We start from the raw sequence: 20,056 nt of genomic DNA on the forward strand, positions 1-20,056 counted from the left end.
GGTCCAACCCGTGCATGCCAACCAGATATCCCAACTCAATCTAGTCTCACCTGCCAGCATCTGGCCCATATCCCTCCGAACCCTTCCTATTCATATACCCATCCACATGTCTTTTAAATGTGGCAATTGTACCAGTCTCCACCACATCCTCTGGCAGCTCATTCCATATACGTACCACCCTCTGCATGAAAAAGTTTCCCCTTAGGTCCCTTTTATATCTTTCCCCTCTCACCCTAAACCTATGCCCTCTAGTTCTGGACTCCCCATCCCAGGGAAAAGACTATGTCTATTTACCTTATCCATGTCCCTCATAATTTTATAAACCTCTATAAGGTCACCCTTCAGCCTCCGACGCTCCAGGGAAAACAGCCCCAGCCTGTTCAGCCTCTCCCCATAGCTCAAATCCTCCAACCCTGGCAACATCCTTGTAAATTTTTTCTGAACCCTTTCAAGTTTATGTTTCACTGGATGGCTCAGTCAGAAATGGAATACTAAACATCACATTCACATGTTCAGCAAAGCGCTCATGATAACACATTGCACCTGCAACCCACCATTAAGATAGCAAAGCGTCCCAAAGCATCTCTAATGCTGTGATACAAATAAAGCTTCTTATATTGAATAGCCATGATGCTTTGTTTCCCAGGGTTTGATTGATCTTTTGTGAAAAGCTGAGGGCTAATAACCTGAAATATTGGACAGGCATCAAATGAGCAGATGCTGCAGCCAGTCACGTGGAGTTGGCAAGGCAGTAATGAAGCAAAAAGGAAGTCTGGAACAACACTGGTTGGAGCACAGATTTTACAAAAGCCAGTTACAATGGAAGCAGAACCAATCCTAACCAGTGTGAGGAAAACAGTGAGAAAGGCCAACGCATTATAAAAGTGACATTGCTCTGTTCAGGGCTTGTGATCATTAGCAGGTAGTGGCTCTCATTACTGTCCTGCTTTCCTGGGTATGGAAATAACAACCACAGAACTAGTACCTTTCAGAATCCATCTGAAACAATGTTCACCGACATGTTCTACTGCCCTGCCACTGACCCCAACAATTCATTAACTGCCTAATCCCAGACTTCAGAATCCTGAAACACTCTTGAGACTTAATTTAAATAACTTAAAACAGCTCCATTGTTGATTAACCTGTGGACTCTGGCATTCTGAGGAGTCTGAACTTCATTGTCTCCTGCTCCACAATCTAACAGCCTGTAAAATCGTAATCCTGTGTATCTGCATGGCAACTGTCACTACCCAAAGTGTTCTGGGATGTTTCAATTTAATAAGGCACTTCTGGAGATGAACAGACCAACATCTTAATTGTGGGTTAGACAAATGTAAGAGAAATGGTTTAGAACAAAATTATACATTTCTGAATAAGCTAATTTCAATTCATACATTTAGAACAGAGCAAAGGTCCTTAAAGATTTGCAACATTAAATTATTAATTAGGTTAGCGGCATGCTCTAACAGTGCAAAACATGACATTAAATGTCTTTTCTTGGTCCATCAGGTTAACCCTTCGACATATCATGTATAATCCATTCAATCATCGACTTGATACAGTTTATTTCAACTCCTGAGGGAGATTCCAGCTAGTGCGTTGTAACACAATGTAAGTGGGTATGGCAGCTTAATGGTCCCAGAAGCTGAGGAACAATCACAATTAAGGAATATTCAATACACTATGTTCACCCTTTTCCTTGCAGCCTGCCCTTGACCTGTTACTATAAATGTGGAAACAAGGCCATGGCTGGGACTACAGGATTGTGCATCATAGTTGACTGCAAGTTTTGTTGAATGGCTAGGACTTTCACCTTTAAATCCCCCAATATCAACATCCTGGTGGTTACCATAGGACCAGAAATTGAACTGGACTAGCTATATAAATAGTGTGGCTACCAGAGCAGGTCAAAGACTTGGGACCCTGTGGTGATTAACTCATCCCCTGACTCCCCAAAGCCTGTCCACGATCTGCAAGGGCACAAGTCAGGAGTGTGATAGAATACTTGCTTGGATGGGTGCAGCTGTAACAAGACTCAAGAAGCTCTACACCATCCAGGGAAAAGCAGCCCGCTTGATTGGGAATCAATCCATGAGCTGCAACATTCGCTGCCCCCACTGCCAATGCATAGTGGCAGCAGTGCATACCATCGACAAGAGATACACTGCAATAACCCACCATGCCTTTATTATAACCCACAACTTCTATCACCCTGGAAGGATAAGGGCAGCAGATGCTTGGGAGCATCACCATCTGCAACTTGGTCCCACCGTCCTGGGACAGGCTAAACAATGATATGCACAGGAATTCTTAGAGGCCTGGCATTCAAACTGGAATTCCATTAACAAACATATCAATTTGGACCCCATTTACCAACCTCTCAGAAACAGAATTGGAAGTGATATCACCCACCACAACAGACCGAGACAGATAAACAGCAAGCGGAACAGAACACCAACTCTTCACTAGAGGTTCACTGATGATGTTACCCAGTATGGTAACCTAGTATGGCGAAACGTCTGAGAACGAATCGACCAGCTCAGCAAGCAAACTTACAACCTGATCCACAACCTGAGCTACACATCTTCTCCAAAATCTCAGGTTAGTATTAGAGCCCACCACTGAATTCAGCCTGAATTTGGCACTGCCCTGTCATTTTTAAGTAGAACTAGTGTGTGATCCGCTATTATAATAAATTTACATCGGTAAAGGTATTGCTGGAACTTCCTGAATCTAACTATGACCGCCAAATCTTCTTTCTCTAGCTGGGCGTATTTACACCCTGCATTAGCCAAAATCCTGGATGCATGCACTTTTGGGTGTTCCTGTCCATTGGGCCACCTATGAGCTAATACTACTCCGATGCAGTAGGGGGTGACATATCATGTCACTACAAGAATCGCTTGGGATCATTGTGTGGACGATGGCCATTTCTTCACTTCCCTGAAAGCTATGGCTTGGCTAAGGTGGCCATTTTTTTAAGAGTTGATACAAAGGTGCCAGGATGGAGGCCTGGTTTCTGCAATAATTCACTAGCCCAAGAAAAGACCTAAGCTCCTGTACAGACATGGGAGCTGGGGCAATATTTAACCAGATATTTATTTTGATTGGTTCTGATTTGGATGTTGCTAAGCAAGGTGTTCCAAACAAGACGTAGGTGGACTTTCAGAGTGCACACTCTCCTGAATACCAGCCCATGAGTTATCTTACTTAAGTTAGCTCTAATGGGACTCTTGCTGTCTTGGGTTCGCATGCTAGCAGCAACTACAATGGCTTACCAGCCCGGATCCTGAAGAAAATGTTAATTGTTTGGCTCTGTTTTGGGGTTTTGCTGTGAGCTGCCTCCGAGTCCCTCTGTTCAGGATATGTCCTGAGTGAGACTATGCAATTTCCTTCCCTCAAGTGGTGTTCCGCAAGCTCAGTCAGACTGCTATGTGTGTCCACTTCCTTTGGAATATTCTATAGTTCAGATACAGTGGTGATCCCGGAATCAGAACGCCCTATTGTTCGAGCAAATCGGAATCTGAACAATTATTTTGAGAAAATTTTGCCCTAAAATGCGAACACACTTTCAGAATCCGAACACCATGTACCGTTCAGGTCACACATTGTTTGTTCAGTTCATCCTCGGAAGTAGTTGTGAAAGCATCTCTCGTGTGTCCATCACAAGTTTACCTCGTGATTTGTGCTGGGTTTTTTTAATTATCATCCTTGTGCATTCTCCATGACACCCAAGAAGAGCAGTGAAGGAAATAAGTGCATTCACCATTAGTACTCCTCACTAAGGTAAATGAAGTTATTTTCATGTTAGTATATTTATTTCTTGCTTTTATTAAAAGTGTCTTGAAAATGTTTTTTTGGGTACAGAAACGGATTAATTCACTTTCCATTATTTCTTATGGGGAAAATAGTTCCGGAATCTGAACTTTTCACAATCCGAACAGACTCCTGGAACGAATTAAATTCGGATTCCAAGGCACCACTATACTTCACTTGTCACATTTTCCAACACTGAAGCCAGTTGCAGTGCCTGTTTCAAGTCTTGTTGGGCTTCAGCTAGTAGGTGCTTTTGCATAGTTACATCATTAATCCCACATACCAAACTCTCAGTGTCTCATTAAGGGTCAAAGTCACATGCGTCTGCCAGTCATCTTAACCTAGTCAAAAATCCCGGTACGGATTTCCCTGGTTCTTGAATTGCTGAGTAAATCAATAATGTCTTAAAATTGGAGGAGGCTTGGGGTCATAATATTTGTTAACTGTATCTGTCAACTCTTGAAAGGTTTTATTGTCAGGTGCCTTAGGGAAAGTTAGGCTCCTAATGACCAAAAAAGCTGCGGGTCCACAAGCTGTCAAGAGAATTACTCGTTGTTATTTGTCTACCCCAATGTTGTTTGACTGGAAAAAAATAATGCATTCTTTCCACGTACTGGGCCCAGCTTCGACAGCAGGATTGAATGAGTCAAGCTTCCAAAATAACAGCATGTTGCCAGAAATGCTTACCCCTAACTCAAAGATAACCGTTCTGAGCAAATTTCTTCAGGTATGTGCTTTTCTTTAGACGTCACTGAAATAACTCCACAGAGGCCGGTATCCTGTCACTAAGTGACCCTTTGTTTACACATGGAGAGTCCTTGGCACTGATCCAGCTCCCTCAGAGCCAGCTCTCAGAGTGAACAGGATGTTTGACACTCCTGTTCTTATCTGTCGGCCAGGGCTCCCTGATTGGACCCGATTTACAGCCGCAATTAGGGAACTCATATTTTATGAGGTCCGACTGGCTGACCTCATTACAATCATTGCAGATGGGTTTAAAGCCTGAAATCTGAAGGCAGTGGAAAATGACTCAGATGGAGCTGTGCAGATGTTAACCAGTGGTGTGTCTAATGTTCTCCTTAAGTCACTGTACACAAGGCTTGTGAGTGAATCTCAGGTTTGAGATGAAAATCTCAGCCCACAAAGCAGTTATGAAATGTTTGGAAGTTTGTCCAAAGAAATTGGGCCACAGAAAAGTTATAGTCCTGAAAGAGGCCATTCAGCCAGGTGTTTCTGTGCCAGCAGTAATGAATAAGCCATACATTATAAACTCATCTTCCAGCACCTCGCTTGTAGCCTGCAGATGTGCTTTTTTTTAAAATGAGATGAAGGTTTGTGCCCCCATAACCAAACTGGGCAGTGAATTCTTCTACTCTGTTGGGGAGAAGGAGTTTCCTTTGTCCCCTCTAATCATTCTACCTTAAGGCTGTCATCTCTGGTAATTGTCCTCTCTACTAGGGGAAACAAGCCTTTCTTGTGGACTCTATTTATGTGTCTCATTATTTTGTTTACCTCTGTAAGTCATTCCTCAGCTTTCTCTGTTCTACAGAAAACAACCCTGGACTATCCGATCTATCCAAATAGCTGCAATTTTCAAATCCTTGCAACATTCTTGTACATATCCTCTGTACTCTCTCTACAGCAATTACATCCTTCTTGAGAAACAGTGACCAGAACTGTACACAAAACGTATCTGTGGCCTAACCAGCATTTTGTACAGTTTCAATAGTGTCCTGCTTTTTTAATCTATACAGCATTCAATAAAGGACTGCATTCCATATGCTTTCTTTACCACCTTATCTAACTGCCACCTTCAAGGACCTGTGACTATGTACTACAGGATCTCTCACTTGCTTATCCCTTTCAATACCCTTCCCTTTATTGTGTATTTCCTTGCCTTGTTTGCCCTCCCCAATCAATTACCATACTCATTTTCACATTGAATTCCATTTGCCACTTCTCTGTCCACTCAACCCAGTCATTGATATCATTCTAGAGGCTTCACTATCAACTCCAAAGCGAACGTTTGCATCATTGACAAATTATGCCTTTCAGCATTCAATTTCAAATCATTAATGAATGTGGCAAACATCACGGGACCCAGCTCTGAACCCAATGCAATGTCACTGGAAACCATTTCCCAATTTTAAAATCTTCCAATTGACTGGTACCCTTTGTTTTCCTGTCACTGAACCAATTTTGGATCCAATTGATCACATTCATCTCTACACTATGGACTTGTACTTTTCTGACCGGTTACGTAACTGATAAATAGCCAAAGTCTTTTCAGGGAAGTTGTAGTGAAATAGGATAGGCTCAGTTGAGAGTTTTAGACTGAAGTAGAAGTGTTTGTGTGTTTCAAAGTAACTGGTAAGTAATTAGAGTAGGAAATGTTAGGCTTCAGTTACACAGGGCTGGACCCCGTGCTCATGAATGGATGTTAAGGCATTGGAAGCAGTTCAGAGAAGGTTTACTGAACTAATACCTGAAATGAGCAGATTGCCTTATGAGGAAAGGCTGGGCAGGCCTGTATCCTCTGGAGTTTAGAAGCCTTAGAGGTGAATTAATTGAAACAGATAAGATCCTGAGAGGACTAGAAACAATTAAAATAGAAATGAGGAAAATTTATTTTCTCGCAGATGGTTGAGAGCCTCCCCTTCCACAAAAGGCAGTGGATTCAGAATCGTTAAATATTTTTAAGGCAGAGCTATGCAAATGATTGATTGAATGGGATGGAATTTTTTCTGGGATATGCAGGAATGTAGAGCTGAGGCTAAGATCAGATCAACCATGATCCTACTGAATGGTGGAGCAGGCTGGAAAGGGTGAATGGCCAACTCCTGTTCCTTGTTCACTTTACCGAAGACTGTGTTTATTAATAGTGTTTGCTTTACATCATCCTTTTTCACAAAATCAATTTGTATTAAAAATGTAGAATTATGGCTTCATTCTTTCAGGAAATTGCTAGGTGCTAGAATCTCTCTTCAAACAGTAATGGTCTCGACAAACATTGTAACAAGTCAAATTATTTGCCCGTGTAAACAAGCTGACAATATTTCTCTTTCAACATTGACATTCCAAATGATGATGACAATCTTTAGCAAAATCTTCACAAAAACTGACAGTCTTAGAAAAGGCAAAGGAAGTGCCACAATTGTAGAGTAATGTTTTTGGGTTTGGGGTGAGTGGGCGTGTTGGGGTAGGAGTTAAGGCATGTTCTTGGTGGGTGGGTGATTTTGTTACGCAAACCGACAATCCTGGGATCTGAGTGTTTTATGGGTCTACTTTGATGAGGGTTCTGAAAGGCAGTGGACTATCGTTTAGACCCAGTTCTAACATCAATCATCCTTGCCTCTGATATCATAATGTTAAGTTAATCTGTATTAACCTCAACAGTAAGCCTTAACCATTCCCTTAACTCCCACCATAGAAACATTGACATTCTGAATGATTGAAGAATTGTATGGCAATGACACTGCACTGCCACTTTCATTACAAAATTCTTCTGGCCAAAAGACAGAGGAGACACTCATCCCACTTCCTTATGTCAGACACAAATTAGATTAGATCCCCTACAGACCCTTTGGCTCATACCGACCCTACGAAACGTAACCCACCCAGACCCATTCCCCTACATTTTACCCCTTCACCTAACACTACGGGCAATTAAGCATAGCCAATTCACCTAGCCTGTACATCTTTGGATTGTGGGAGGAAACTCATGCAGACACAGAGAGAATGTGCAAACTCCACACAGACAGTTGCCCGAAGTGGGAATTGAACCTGGGTCCCTGGCGCCGTGCCGCCTTTATCCTAGTCTTAAAGGGCAAAAAGAAAACAAAGACCATTTATTAAATTTCCTTTATGACCCTCAGGACATCCATTAGTGACTTTCAGCCAATGGAGTATTGTATTGGAAATGTACTTGCTGTTCTCACTCAGCTATCTTGTATACAGCAAGCTTCCACAAGTCATAGTGTGAGAATAGCCAGAAGAGCTATTTTACTGTTTACCTTCATGAGGGATCAATATTAGCCAGGATGCTGGGGAGAACAGTGCTGGTTTTCTTTAAACCAGTTGTATGGGATCTTTTCACATCGGGTTGACAAGACAGAAGGGACATCTGATTAACATTTCATCCAAAAGATGACATCTACAATAGCATCAACCCAGATTTTGTGCTTAAGTGTATAAAGTGACACCTGACCCTAAAACCTTCAGACTGAGAGGTAGGCATGCTGCCTTTGAACTACAGCTGACACATGTAGTACATTCTACAAGTCCTGCTCCAAGCATTCCCACCTTTGAGAAACATGTCTGTCTTCACAATGCTTAATTATTTCACTTTGGGTTCAACCCCAGTCTGGTTGCATAAATGAGAGTCTCCTGGCCTTACCTGGCTTTTCAGAATGAGTTTGATGCCGTTCTTAGTTGGCATGGGTTCATAGGACAACATGAGGCAAGGTGGGAGCTCATTTGCTATATTTGTTTCTTGGGATGTAGACATCATTAGCAAGGCCTGCATTTGTTACCTATCTCTAATTTCCCTGAACTGAGTGGCTTCCTCAGCCATTTCAGAGGGCAGTTAAGAGTCAATGGTATTGCATTGTATTAGAGTCACATATAGGCCAGATCAGGTAAGGATGCCTGATTTCCTTCTCTGAGCACCTTTCTGTATCAGAAAGGTTATTACCACAATACAGGGTGGTTTCAGGGTTACAATGGAAAGTGTCATATTGCTGAAAGGGTGGCTGTCCATCAAAGGTTGGAGATGAGCAGAGGAAGGTATTGCTTGTAACTAACCACATTACACCTCACATGGCAGTGACTGAAGGTCAGTGAAACATGTTCTATTTTTCAGAATGAACATCCAATGATGAACACATAAAAACAAACTTCAAAGAATATTTGGGGTATTCAACTCTAAAGTGTACCAAGGCAGGATATTGGAAATAAGACAATTCAATAGTAATGAGGATCTACAGTGGACGACTGATATAATGTGAATGTTGATGTCTGAGCAGTGAAACAACCATTACATTTAAACGTCTTGCTTATTCTGAATGGCCTTCCCTATGATGTAACTGTTTCAACGGTTCTAGGTTGTTGGTCTTCTGTTTTCTATGGATCATGTTACAGTTATACAGTACTTTTTTCACCTCAATGGCTAAATTTGTGAAAATGACCCTGACCATCCGGTTGAATAACATGCATTTGGTGGGGGAGGGTTGTGGGTGTGTGGGGGCAGGGTGTGTGTGTGTGTGTGGAGGGTTGGGGGGGTGCGGAGGTGGGGTGGGGGATGGTTTTGTTGTGGGGGTGATTGATCAAATTTCTTGACTCGATGAGACATCTGGCCAGTCAACACATGGCACGCTGGAGGCTACATCTAGGTAAAAACAATGACTGCAGATGCTGGAAACCAGAGTTTAGATTAGAGTGGTGCTGGAAAAGCACAGTAGTTCAGGCAGCATCTGAGGAGCAGGAAAATCGACGTTTCAGGCAAAAGCCTTTCATCAGGAATACAGAGGAGGCTACATCTGAAGAGGTTCAAAGCCCAGACTGGAGGTAGTTGTGTACCCTGGGACCATCTCAAGATTAAGCTCAGGCACTTTCTAAATATCATGTAAAAGCTGTACTACTTTGTCGATGGTGCAGTTGTGATTACTCTATGCCACAAAGGTTCAACTAAGTGAGATGTTCATGAGGATAATCGAAGCTGCAGTTTAATTTGAAAGCCATGAGACCCATGCCCATAAATGATTAAGTACTATAGTGAGACCCATTCTAACGGACTTTCATTATAAATCAAAATGTAAGCTGCTCCTCATTTATATGCCCGTTCCTAAATGTGACAGACTGCAATTGAAAGCTTGGAAAATAATTGTCAGCCATGTTTTCAATTTAATGGGGTAAAAGGCTCAAGTGGGCTGAATGGCCTCTTCCTGTTTCAATGCCCTGGGTTCGTCCCATTTACTCAGCAATGAAAGAGGCTAAGCCAATTAGAAAACAACAACGTATAAACAAATGTTTTATTGCACACGGCGTCTTGAGTTTCTTCATAGAAAAAAGGTATTAACACAAGCATTTGCAAATAGAAGCAGATTCTTTATGAGTGGTTGATTTTAACAGTAAAATAGTCCGCATGCATTGGCTCTGAGGAATTGGCTTCGAAACAACTCACGACATCAGAAAAAAAACCTCATTTGTGTTCTTCGTTCAAAACAATGTGAATTTTTTTTTTGTTTTTCTTTTTTAAATAACATCACATTTTGATTTTTTTTTGTTGTGCACTGGTCAGTTTGCAGAAGAAGAAAATAGTATTATTTATACAAAAAGAGTTCCTTATGTACAAGAAATATTTTTATTACAAATTAACAAGGGTGAGGGTGAAAAGGGGCCTGCGTGCGCCTTACACCAGGGTGTAGGACTTTGAGTAGGCACCTGCTCCTTGTTTCTGTGACCTGTTCAGTCCGGCTGTACTCACTTCTAGTAGTGAGTCTCTGGAGCCGCCGATTTTGGTGTGCGTGGGCAGCCGCGGTTCAGCCGGGGCGTTTGCGGTGGAAGCAGGGGCGGTGACGGCAGCCATGTTGGCAGAAGCAGTGGCTGTGGAGCTCGACGCGGTGACAGTTCTCTGAGGTAATGTGGCTGTGGCATGCGGGTGGATGGGCGGCTTGCTGTTGGGGTCGAGGGTCATGTGCCGGCTTTGCGTCTGATAAGCCCTGGCCATGTTCCGGATGGAGGCTTCCCTTGGCGGCACCACCGGACAAGGATCACGGACATCTGATTTGCGGAAGAAAGCATCCGACTTGACGTAGAGGGGAAGGTTGCAATAGTCACCTGAGAAATGGATGCATTTAAAATACGATTAAAACAAATACATAAAGCCAAACTCAACCATTTTTAAAAGGTGGCTAACTCTGGCATGCCAAATGTTGGAAAATGGGATTCGAATAGATGGATATTCAATGCCTGATGCAGATATGATGAGCTGAAGGTAAAATGAGGTAGTGGCAGAGCACAGTAGTAACTAGAGGTCTGTGCTAATGGCTTGGAGATTCATGTTCACATCACAGCGCAGCACACAATGAAATTCAAATTCTTTACTACATGTGGAATCTAAAAGTCATCTCAGTAATGGCAACTATGGTACTATCGCTAACTGTTGTAAAAGTCCATCTCATTGACAAATATGCTTTAGGGAAGGAAATTAGTTCTCTACCTCTAGTCTGGCCTCATGGGACACCAGACCCACAACAATGTGAACGAATCTTAATGACCTTTCAAAATGCCCAGGCAAGCCACTCAGTTCAAGGGCAATTAGGGATGGACAACAAATGTTATCCCTGCCAGCAGTGTCCACATCCAATAACAAAATGAAAAAAAGCTCCAGTTTGCTTTCTCCTGGATGATTTAGTGGACCTATATCATCACTGCAAGCCTTGGCAGGAGATACCTGCTCAGATAAAGGTAACCTCATTTTGGTTTTGTCTCCCTCTCAGCCAACAGGAGCACTTAGCTTCTTACATTAACATTGGCACCAAGGTAGCATCACGCAGGCAAGTTGCAGTGTCATCCGCCAAATTGTACCAGCCTATCCCCCAAACTGACGTGACCACTGCTTGCTAAAGCAAGGTAGCAAGCACTTCAAGGTCTAGAGATTTGGTCTCACTGAACCAGTTTTATAAACGTTCATTCACAGGATGTGGTTATCTCTGGCTAGGCCAGCATTTATTACCCATCCATAATTTACCCAGAGGGCAGTTAATTGTCAACCACATTGCTATTGGGTTTGGGGTCACATATAGGCCGGAGCAGGTGGGGACAGCAGTTTCCTTCTCTCAGGATTATTAGTGATCCAGATGGTTCGTCAGTAATGGTTAACAATTTGTGGGAGTGAGGAATCAAGGGCACAGACCTGGTCCAATCAGTCTGTTGATACAGTGTGTCTTCCACAGACTATGTGACCACGTAATCTGACAAAAGCACCTATATGGATGACATCTGCATTTTGAAAATTAAAAGGCTGGCTTCTGGTAAAGAAATCTATGGGTTAAAAACGGAGTCTCTTTCTCTCTGCCACAACGCTGTGCCTCCCATTGACCAACCAGGTCATACCCTCCACCTGTCTTCACCTATCCCCACTTCACCACTCTGCCCACACCACCCCCCTTTATCTGCAGCTCCCCACGGTCCGGAAGAAGTGTTACACCCGAAATGTCAACTTCTTCACCTCCTGATGCTGCCTGGCTTGCTGTGTTCTTCCAGCCTCCTGCCTGTCTATTTTGGATTCCAGCATCTGCAGTTTTTTTTTGTCTCCTAGACACAGAGTTAGCAAGAAGTCAAGCTGCAGCTACATAACCACAGAACAAGAGAATATGTTTTGCCTATAAATGGGATCACTATAAGGGAAACAACATAGTTATTTAAGATTGCGTGATAAAATGCTGTTTTGGAGGCTTTTGCTCATAATTGTAACCATGGCAATTTGAATTAATTATACTTAGTAGGAAGCAATGTCTCAAAGGAATTTTTTTTAGAAACAAGCTTTATCAATGTGAGCTTGTCAATAATGAAGGTCTTTTTTATTCATTCATGGGATGTGGGTTAGGCCAGCACTTATTGCTCATACCCAATTGCCCAGTGAGCAGTTAAGAGTCAATCACATTGATTAGCCTCAGCTATAGCTCACACTGCTTCCTTCCCCAAAGAACATTAGTGAATTGTTCCCCCGCAACAATCAACAACAGATTCCTAAACATAATTAAACCTTCATTTCCAGAGTTTTTAAAACAATGAATTCAAATCCCATCATCTACCATGGTGAGATTTGAACCCAGATGCACAGAATAATATCTAGAACCCTGGGTTAATAGTCTAGTGACAAACCTCTCGACCATTACCTCCCCTTGTGGCCTGCTAGAAAGAAACATTTATTATTTGTATTCAACATCAGTATCAAACATTCCAAGGACAGATACAACATGGGGTTAGATACAAGATAAAACTCACTCTGCACTGTCCCCATCAAACACTCCCAGGACTGATAAAGAACAGGCTTAGTTAAAGAGTAAAGCTTCAGTTAGCGGACCGATCTAGAGTAAGTTATAGCCCAGGTGAGAATCAAAGCCAAGCCTTGTCAACGTCTATTGGTGTCTAGATTAGAGTGATGCTGGAAAGCACAGCAGGTCAGGCAGTATCCGAGGAGCAGGAAAATCGATGTTTCGGGCAAAAGCCCTTCCAGCATCTGCAGTCCTCACTTTTGCCTAACATCAATTGGTGCATTGTGTGCAATTCTGGGCATAATAAGTTAGAAAGATGTCAAGGCTTTAGAGAGAATGCAGAAATAAAAAACATGATCTGAATATTTCCAGGAATAAGGGACACCAATTTGGTGGATAGATTGGGAAAATTGGGACTGCTATACTAGGCAGAAGGTTAAGAGAAAATTAGAAGTTTTTAAAATCATGAAGGTTCTAGTTGGGCAAATATCTTTCCCTTCAACAAAAAGGATCAAGAACCAGAGGACATTGATCTAAGATGTCTGGTGAAAAAAGCAACAACAACATGTGGAAGAGTGTGGTTCAGATCTGGAATGCACATTAACTGAGCAGCTCTCACAGTCAGCACAGACAGAATGGGCAGAATGGTCTCCTTCCGTCCTGTAACCATTCTCTGCTTCTATTAAACGCTGTCAGGTCAGATTAAATGCAAAATTCTATCTCTCCCGTTTCAACACGTGCAACAGCCTTCAGCTGAGAAACTGTAACGATGTGAGATTTTTAGACAGGTAGCCCTTTCTGATCTGAATTCTAATTTAGTACTCAAGTACAGAACAAGAAATACTCAGCATGTCAGGCAGCATCTGTGGACAGAGAATCAGAATGAATATTTTCAGATCGATGACCTACTTGTATACTTTATATTGCACACCAATTCAGAGGTGTAAAATATCAATGCCACGCTCCAGCTTCTAGTGCTTTTGAAAGAATTTTGCTCTGAGTTACTTTGCTCTGAGTCCATACCCAGGCCTAACTGCAATCAAGCACAGTGAGCATCAATTGTAAACAGACTCATTTAACCACAGAACAAATGAACACAATAAACATTCCACGAGGTCACTAGAACAAAACAAAGAACTGTGAATGCTGGAAATCTGAAAGAAACTGAGAAATTGCTGGAGAAATGCAACAAGTCTGATAGTGTATTTGGGGAGAAAACAGAGTTAATATTTTGAGTCCAGTGCCCCCTCCTGCAGAATGAAGTTTCTTTAGATATTTCTGTTGGAGCCTCCTTTGGTTAGTGAGCTCAGTGGGTGAGAGGATTACAATGCAGACGAACACCAACAATGCAAGTTCAATGCCTGCACTTGCAAAGGTTACTATGAAGGGCTCTCCTTCTCAACCTCTCCCTTCACCTGAGATGTGGTAACACTTTGGTTAAAATAGCACCAGTCATCTCTCTCTCTAATGACAGGGTAGGGCTATGCTGCCTTCACCTTTTTTCAGAAAACTTACATCAGAATTGTGTTGTTGACAGGTCAAAGGTTTCTGGGGAAACAATAGCTGCTTTTCTCTTTAAAGTTACCAGACCAGCTGAGCATTTCCAGCATTTTGTGTTCTTTTCATTCAGATTTCCAACATCCACAGGATTCAGCTTCTCGTTTATATCTTTCAAATTGCTCAGCAGAACCCGGAAATAAAGCAGGCCGCTTTGCCACACAATGTACGGTTCTAGAGTTGTACCTGGGGTGCGCTGGATGCCACGGCTGTGGAAGTCTTTGCCAGCTCTGTGGGCGATGGGCACAGCAACGTTCTTTCCTCGGTCAACATCCTGTGGCTGTGGGGGTGAAGCTGTAAACCTGCAGATGCCAGCCTCAGACGGGGTGCTCATAGACGTCATGCTGTCAGCGTTCTCATTGGTGCCAGTTGTCATTTGGTCAGAGGAGCTATCGGAGATGAAGCACTCGGTGATCTCAAACTTGGCATGTTGTAGCTGCTCCTCCAGCTTAGCGTGCTCATAGGCTCGTGCCAACTCCTCATAGGTGGAGGAGGCACTCTCTGTGGAAACCATGCTGTTCCGGCCTTTATCTTTTAACGAAACAATGTAAGAGGGAGATCACTGTGAGTCAATGAACGTAACAGGACCCTGTTCAGGAGGGTTGTTGGACAGAGGACATGGGTTCACATCAACCCTACCATTCACCATCCCTCCAATTCCCTGTCTCTCTCACTCACCTTCCTGTTCCATGCCCCTCCCACTCCCGGTTGTGTGAGAGTGATAATGGAGAGGGAGGGCGCAATCAAGTGACAGAGGCTACAAGTGGGAGCAAAGGGGAGTGGGAGGGATGGGGAGACAGAGGGACGAGAGCGGGATGGAATGGGAGAGGGAAGGATGGGGAGTGGGTGGAAAAGGAGAGGGGGAGGGAAAGGGAGAGAGAGGAATGGGGAGAGGCTGAGATGGGATTGGGAGGGGCGGGGAGAGGGAGAGACAGGAAGGGGAAGGGAGGAAGAGTGGGAGAGAGGGGGAGGGGGAGAGATAGGGAGAGGAATGTACAGGAAGCAGGAGGACAGGGGGGAGAGGGAGGGGGAGGGACGGGAGAGGCAGGGACAGGGAGAGGCAGGGAGGGGGAGAGGGCGGGATAGTGAGAGTAAGGAACGGGGAGGGATGGGACAGGGAGGAGGAGGGATGGGGAGAGGGAGAGAGGGAGAGGGGAGGAGGAGGGACAGGGAGTGGGAAGGACAGGGATGTGGAGGAATGGGGAGGGGGAGGCACTGGGAGAGGCAGGGATGGGGTGATGGAGGGAGGGGAGAGGGATGTATGGTGAGGGTAAGGGACAGGGGGGACAGGGAGAGGGAGGGATGGGGAGAGGGAAAGATGGGGAGGGGGAGGGACAGGGAGGGAGAGGGACGGGGAGGCAGAGGAATGGGGAGGAGGAGGCACTGGGAGAGGTAGGGATTGGGAGATGGAGGGACAGGGAGGGGGGATGACAGAGACCAGGAATGATGGGAATGGTGAGGGTGGGGAGTGGTGAGGGGGGTGTGTGGTGAGGGTGGAATGTGGTGAGGGTGGGAAGTGATGATGGTGGGAAGTGGTGAGGGTGGGAAGTGATGACGGTGGGGAGTAGTGAGGGTGGGGAGTGGTGAGGGTGGGGAGTGATGACGGTGGGGAGTGGTGAGGATGGGGAGTGGTGAGGATGGGGAGTGATGAGGGTGGGGAGTGATGAGGGTGGGGAGCGATGAGGGTGGGGAGTGGTGAGGATAGGGAGTGGTGAGGGTGGGAACTGGTGAGATAGGGGTGTGGTGAGGGTGGGTCAGGGAGATGGAGGGACAGGGAGAGGGGATGACAGAGACCAGGAATGATGGGAGTGGTGAGGGTGGGGAGTGGTGAGGGTGGAGGTGTGGTGAGGGTGGGAAGTGGTGAGGATGGGAAGTGGTGTGGGTGGGAACTGGTGAGGGTGGGGGTGTGGTGAGGGTGGGGAGTGATGAGGGTCGGGAGTGATGAGATTGGGGTGGTGAGGGTGGGAAGTGGTGAGGGTGGGGAGTGGTGAGGGTGAGGAGTGGTGAGGGTGGGGAGTGGTGAGATTGGGGGTGGTGAGGGTGGGGAGTGGTGAGGGTGAGGGTGGTGAGGGTGGGGAGTGGTGAGATTGGGGGTGGTGAGGGTGTGAAGTGATGAGTTTGGGGGTGGTGAGGGTGGGGAGTGGTGAGCTTGGGGGTGGTGAGGGTGGGGAGTGATGAGATTGGGGGTGGTGAGGGTGGGGAGTGGTGAGGGTGGGGAGTGATGAGATTGGGGGTGGTGAGGGTGGGGAGTGGTGAGGGTGAGGAGTGGTGAGGGTGGGGAGTGGTGAGATTGGGGGTGGTGAGGGTGTGAAGTGATGAGTTTGGGGGTGGTGAGGGTGGGGAGTGGTGAGCTTGGGGGTGGTGAGGGTGGGGAGTGATGAGATTGGGGGTGGTGAGGGTGGGGAGTGGTGAGGGTGGGGAGTGATGAGATTGGGGGCGGTGAGGGTGGGGAGTGATGAGATTGGGGGTGGTGTAGGTGGGGGGTGGTGCGTCCTGAAATATCAGGCAGTGTTACAACAAATAATGTTGCTTTTTAAAATACACAGTGTAACATTGCAAATGATTAATGGCATGAAGAAAAGAACAAGGATGAGGAAGCTCTGATCCAGTGTTAGCTCTCCTACCTGTGTCCTGGGACAGACTTGCGCTGTAGCTATCACTTTCGGTCACGGTTATTCCATGCTGTGACCCCACCGTTCTCCAGTCAGAGGTCAAAGTCCGGGCTGGGGTGGAAGCTTGACACTTAGTTAGGGTCCATTGGCTGGAATATCTATTCCGTGTGCTGTGTGCTGATTTGACACTCTTCCTAGCAACAGGATCTGACAGAACGGGAGGAGTCAGAGCACTGAGGTAACTAAGTTTATGTTCCATAACAATAGTTGGGGCTCATTCTTTGCTCTTCAATTCCTTACCATAGAAGGGCAAAAATAAAAATAGATACAAAAGTGGCAAGGCCAGTGCTATCTGTGTGCAAATGCTTCATCTTCAGATATTTTTCACCAAGTTACCTTCATTTATTTTTCCTTTATTTTTTTCACAGGATGTGGCCATTCCTGGCAAGACCAGCATGTCAGCTTGGATTTCAAGGGGCAGTTAAGAATCAACCACATTGTTGCGGGTCTAATTTACATTTAGTCCAGGCAAGAATGGCCGATTCTCTTCCCTCAAGGGCATTTGTGAATCAGATTTTTTTTTAAAAAACCAACAATTGACGGTAGTTTCCTAGCATCATTTCTGAAACTCACTTTCAATTCCAGATTTTATTAACAGATGGGCAGCGGCTTTGATGGAAAAACTTAGTCTGATCCTGTAGGTTACTAGTTCAGGAACATAACCATGACACCACAGCTTCCTCTAGAGGTGGGAAATCAGGGTCCTCCTGAAGTCACTAATATTGATAACACCATATCTTGTGTTATTTCTATGTCTGGGTACAAACCATGGCAGTAAATTATGGAGGAGAGAGGGGATGAGACAGGAGAAAGAAACACTAAGGTTTTGTTTATCCCCTAGCTTGGGAATGTCCAGTGTGTCATTCAATGCATACTAAGGCTTCTGGCCAATGTGACTCTGTTGCTACGTTACCCTTTATTAAATAAACCACCAGGAGCCAGTTTTTCTGTCTGCTAAAGGGTTTATAAACTGAAAGTAGAAACAAACGCTGGAAAGACACAGAGGATGTTACAGGCCATTGTGGAAAGGGAAAAGGCTAACACCTCAGGGCACAATCAGATTGAGTCAAATTCTAACATTGGCTTACAATGTTAACTCTGCTTCTGTCACCACAAAGGCTGCCAGACCTGCTGGATTTCCACTGGCTTGCCTTTTCATTTCCGATACCGCACATCCGCAGTATTTTGGTCATGTGTAAATAAAGAAATTCCTATTCTAAAAGGGTCTGGCATTAAAGCTTCAGCGCTTGTACAGGTACAGCTCCTATTGCCAACCTTGAACTGAAGTTTGAACTTTATAAAATTAGACATGTACATTTATGAAATAAAAAAAGGTCACCCAGCCCAAAGTGTTTTTTTTAAATTCACTCATGGGATGAGGGTGTCGCTGGCTGGGCCAGCATTAATTGCCCATCCCTATTACAGGTCAACCCTATTGCTGTGGATCTGGAGTCTCACATAGCCTACTCCAGGTAAGCATGACAATTTCCTTCCCTAAAAGGAATTAGTGAACCAGATGGGCTTTTTCACCAACAATAGGTTCATGATCATCATTAGACTCTTAACTACAGATTTTTAAAAATTGAATGTAATCACCATTTTCCATGGCAGAATTTGAACCCAAGTCCTCAGGTCTCTGGATTGATAATCCAGTGATAATATACCTCCCCTAAATGTGCAAATGCTAACACCCCACACAAACTCTCACTTCTTTGTTTAACTCCATTGAGGCTGTTATTCTATCGCTTTCTCTCTCATGTACTGCTGTACAAATGCATCTATGTTATTTGGATCAATTAGGACAGGCTCCATATTCTAACCAGTTCAGCTTTCGATTCCATCAATTCGCAGCTTCTCGATAAATCCTTAGAAGGCTCTGGTACTCACTGGTTCCAGGTCGGATGTCTGACATGTCAATGAGTGGCCCTGTGTTCTGGATCATTGCTGGATGGTGGAGAGAAACACCAGTGCAGAAACTCTGGGGGTTTACAGACTGACTAAATTCGGATTCTGTCGCAGGAATGGTCGCCTTGTCGTCTCCTATAGCCACAGGAAGACAGAAAGCGAAAATGTGAGGTGCTTCTGTACATGTCACTGCTGGAAGAACCAGAGGTAACAGGAATAAGAAACAGGTTACACAGTGGGATAGAACCCTTTAAGGGAAAATATCTGCAAAGCCATATGCTTGGTCTACCTTCCACCAGCTGAGGAGGAACAGGCCCCATCTCTCCCAGCCTTGCTATACAGTCATAGAACTAGAGTAAAGAATATTTGCCTCATCTTGGAACTAACTGGCATCCCCTTTATTTTTAAGTGGTGCCCCCTGGTTCTAGACCCCCCAAGCAGGGAAAGAACAGGGAAATTAGAAGCAGAAAATGTTGCAAGTACTGAGGAGGTCTGGCAGCATCTATGGAGAGAGAAACAGAGTTAACAACTGAGTGATCTCTCCGTAGGATGTGAAATGATAACTCACTCCCTCCCCACAGATGCTACCTGACAAGCTGAGTACTTGCACCATTTTCTGCTTTCATTTCAGATTGCCCTTATCTGGAGTGCTTCAATTTTGGTGTAGTTGGGCAGATTATCAAAGGGCTGGCAGACAGGATGGGCCAAAAGGTCTCTTTCGCTGCTCTGATCTCCTCTAGTTCTATGACTGTATAGCAAGGCTGGGGGAGATGGGGCCTGCTCCTCCTCAGCTGGCGGAAGGTAGACCAAGCATAGGAACAGGAGTGGTCTATTCAGCTTCTCACTCCTGAACCATCATTCAATATGATCACAACTCAGCCTATCCCCAGATCTCTGTCTGTCACTGGCAAAGAGCTGTCAGGTTCTACCTAACTCTATTTAAAAATTAAGCTTCCACAGCCCTGTGTGGTAGAGAACTGCGAAGATTCATAACCGTTTGAGTAAAGAATATTTGCCTCATCTTGGAACAAATTGGCATCCCCTTTATTTTTAAATGGTGGCCCCTGGTTCTAGACCCCCCCAAGCAGGGGAATCATCTTTGCTGCA

The 20,056-nt window shown here is 44.6% G+C and overlaps 1 protein-coding gene across 1 annotated transcript in view; it reads right to left on the reverse strand.

Annotated features, from left to right (window-relative positions):
- Positions 1-9,859: 9,859 nt before the first annotated feature.
- dscaml1 (Down syndrome cell adhesion molecule like 1) overlaps positions 9,860-20,056 on the reverse strand; it is a 584,291-nt gene continuing 574,094 nt past the window's right edge. The window contains exons 30-33 of the mRNA XM_072593321.1: positions 18,932-19,084; positions 16,997-17,191; positions 14,559-14,903; positions 9,860-10,653 (exon numbers count right to left, since the gene is read on the reverse strand). Coding sequence (XP_072449422.1) covers positions 10,226-10,653; positions 14,559-14,903; positions 16,997-17,191; positions 18,932-19,084 — 1,121 coding nt within the window. The 3' untranslated portion in view covers positions 9,860-10,225. The remainder of the gene's footprint in view (positions 10,654-14,558; positions 14,904-16,996; positions 17,192-18,931; positions 19,085-20,056) is intronic.

Source organism: Chiloscyllium punctatum, chromosome 23 (assembly GCF_047496795.1).
Source record: "Chiloscyllium punctatum isolate Juve2018m chromosome 23, sChiPun1.3, whole genome shotgun sequence".
NCBI lineage: Eukaryota > Metazoa > Chordata > Chondrichthyes > Orectolobiformes > Hemiscylliidae > Chiloscyllium > Chiloscyllium punctatum.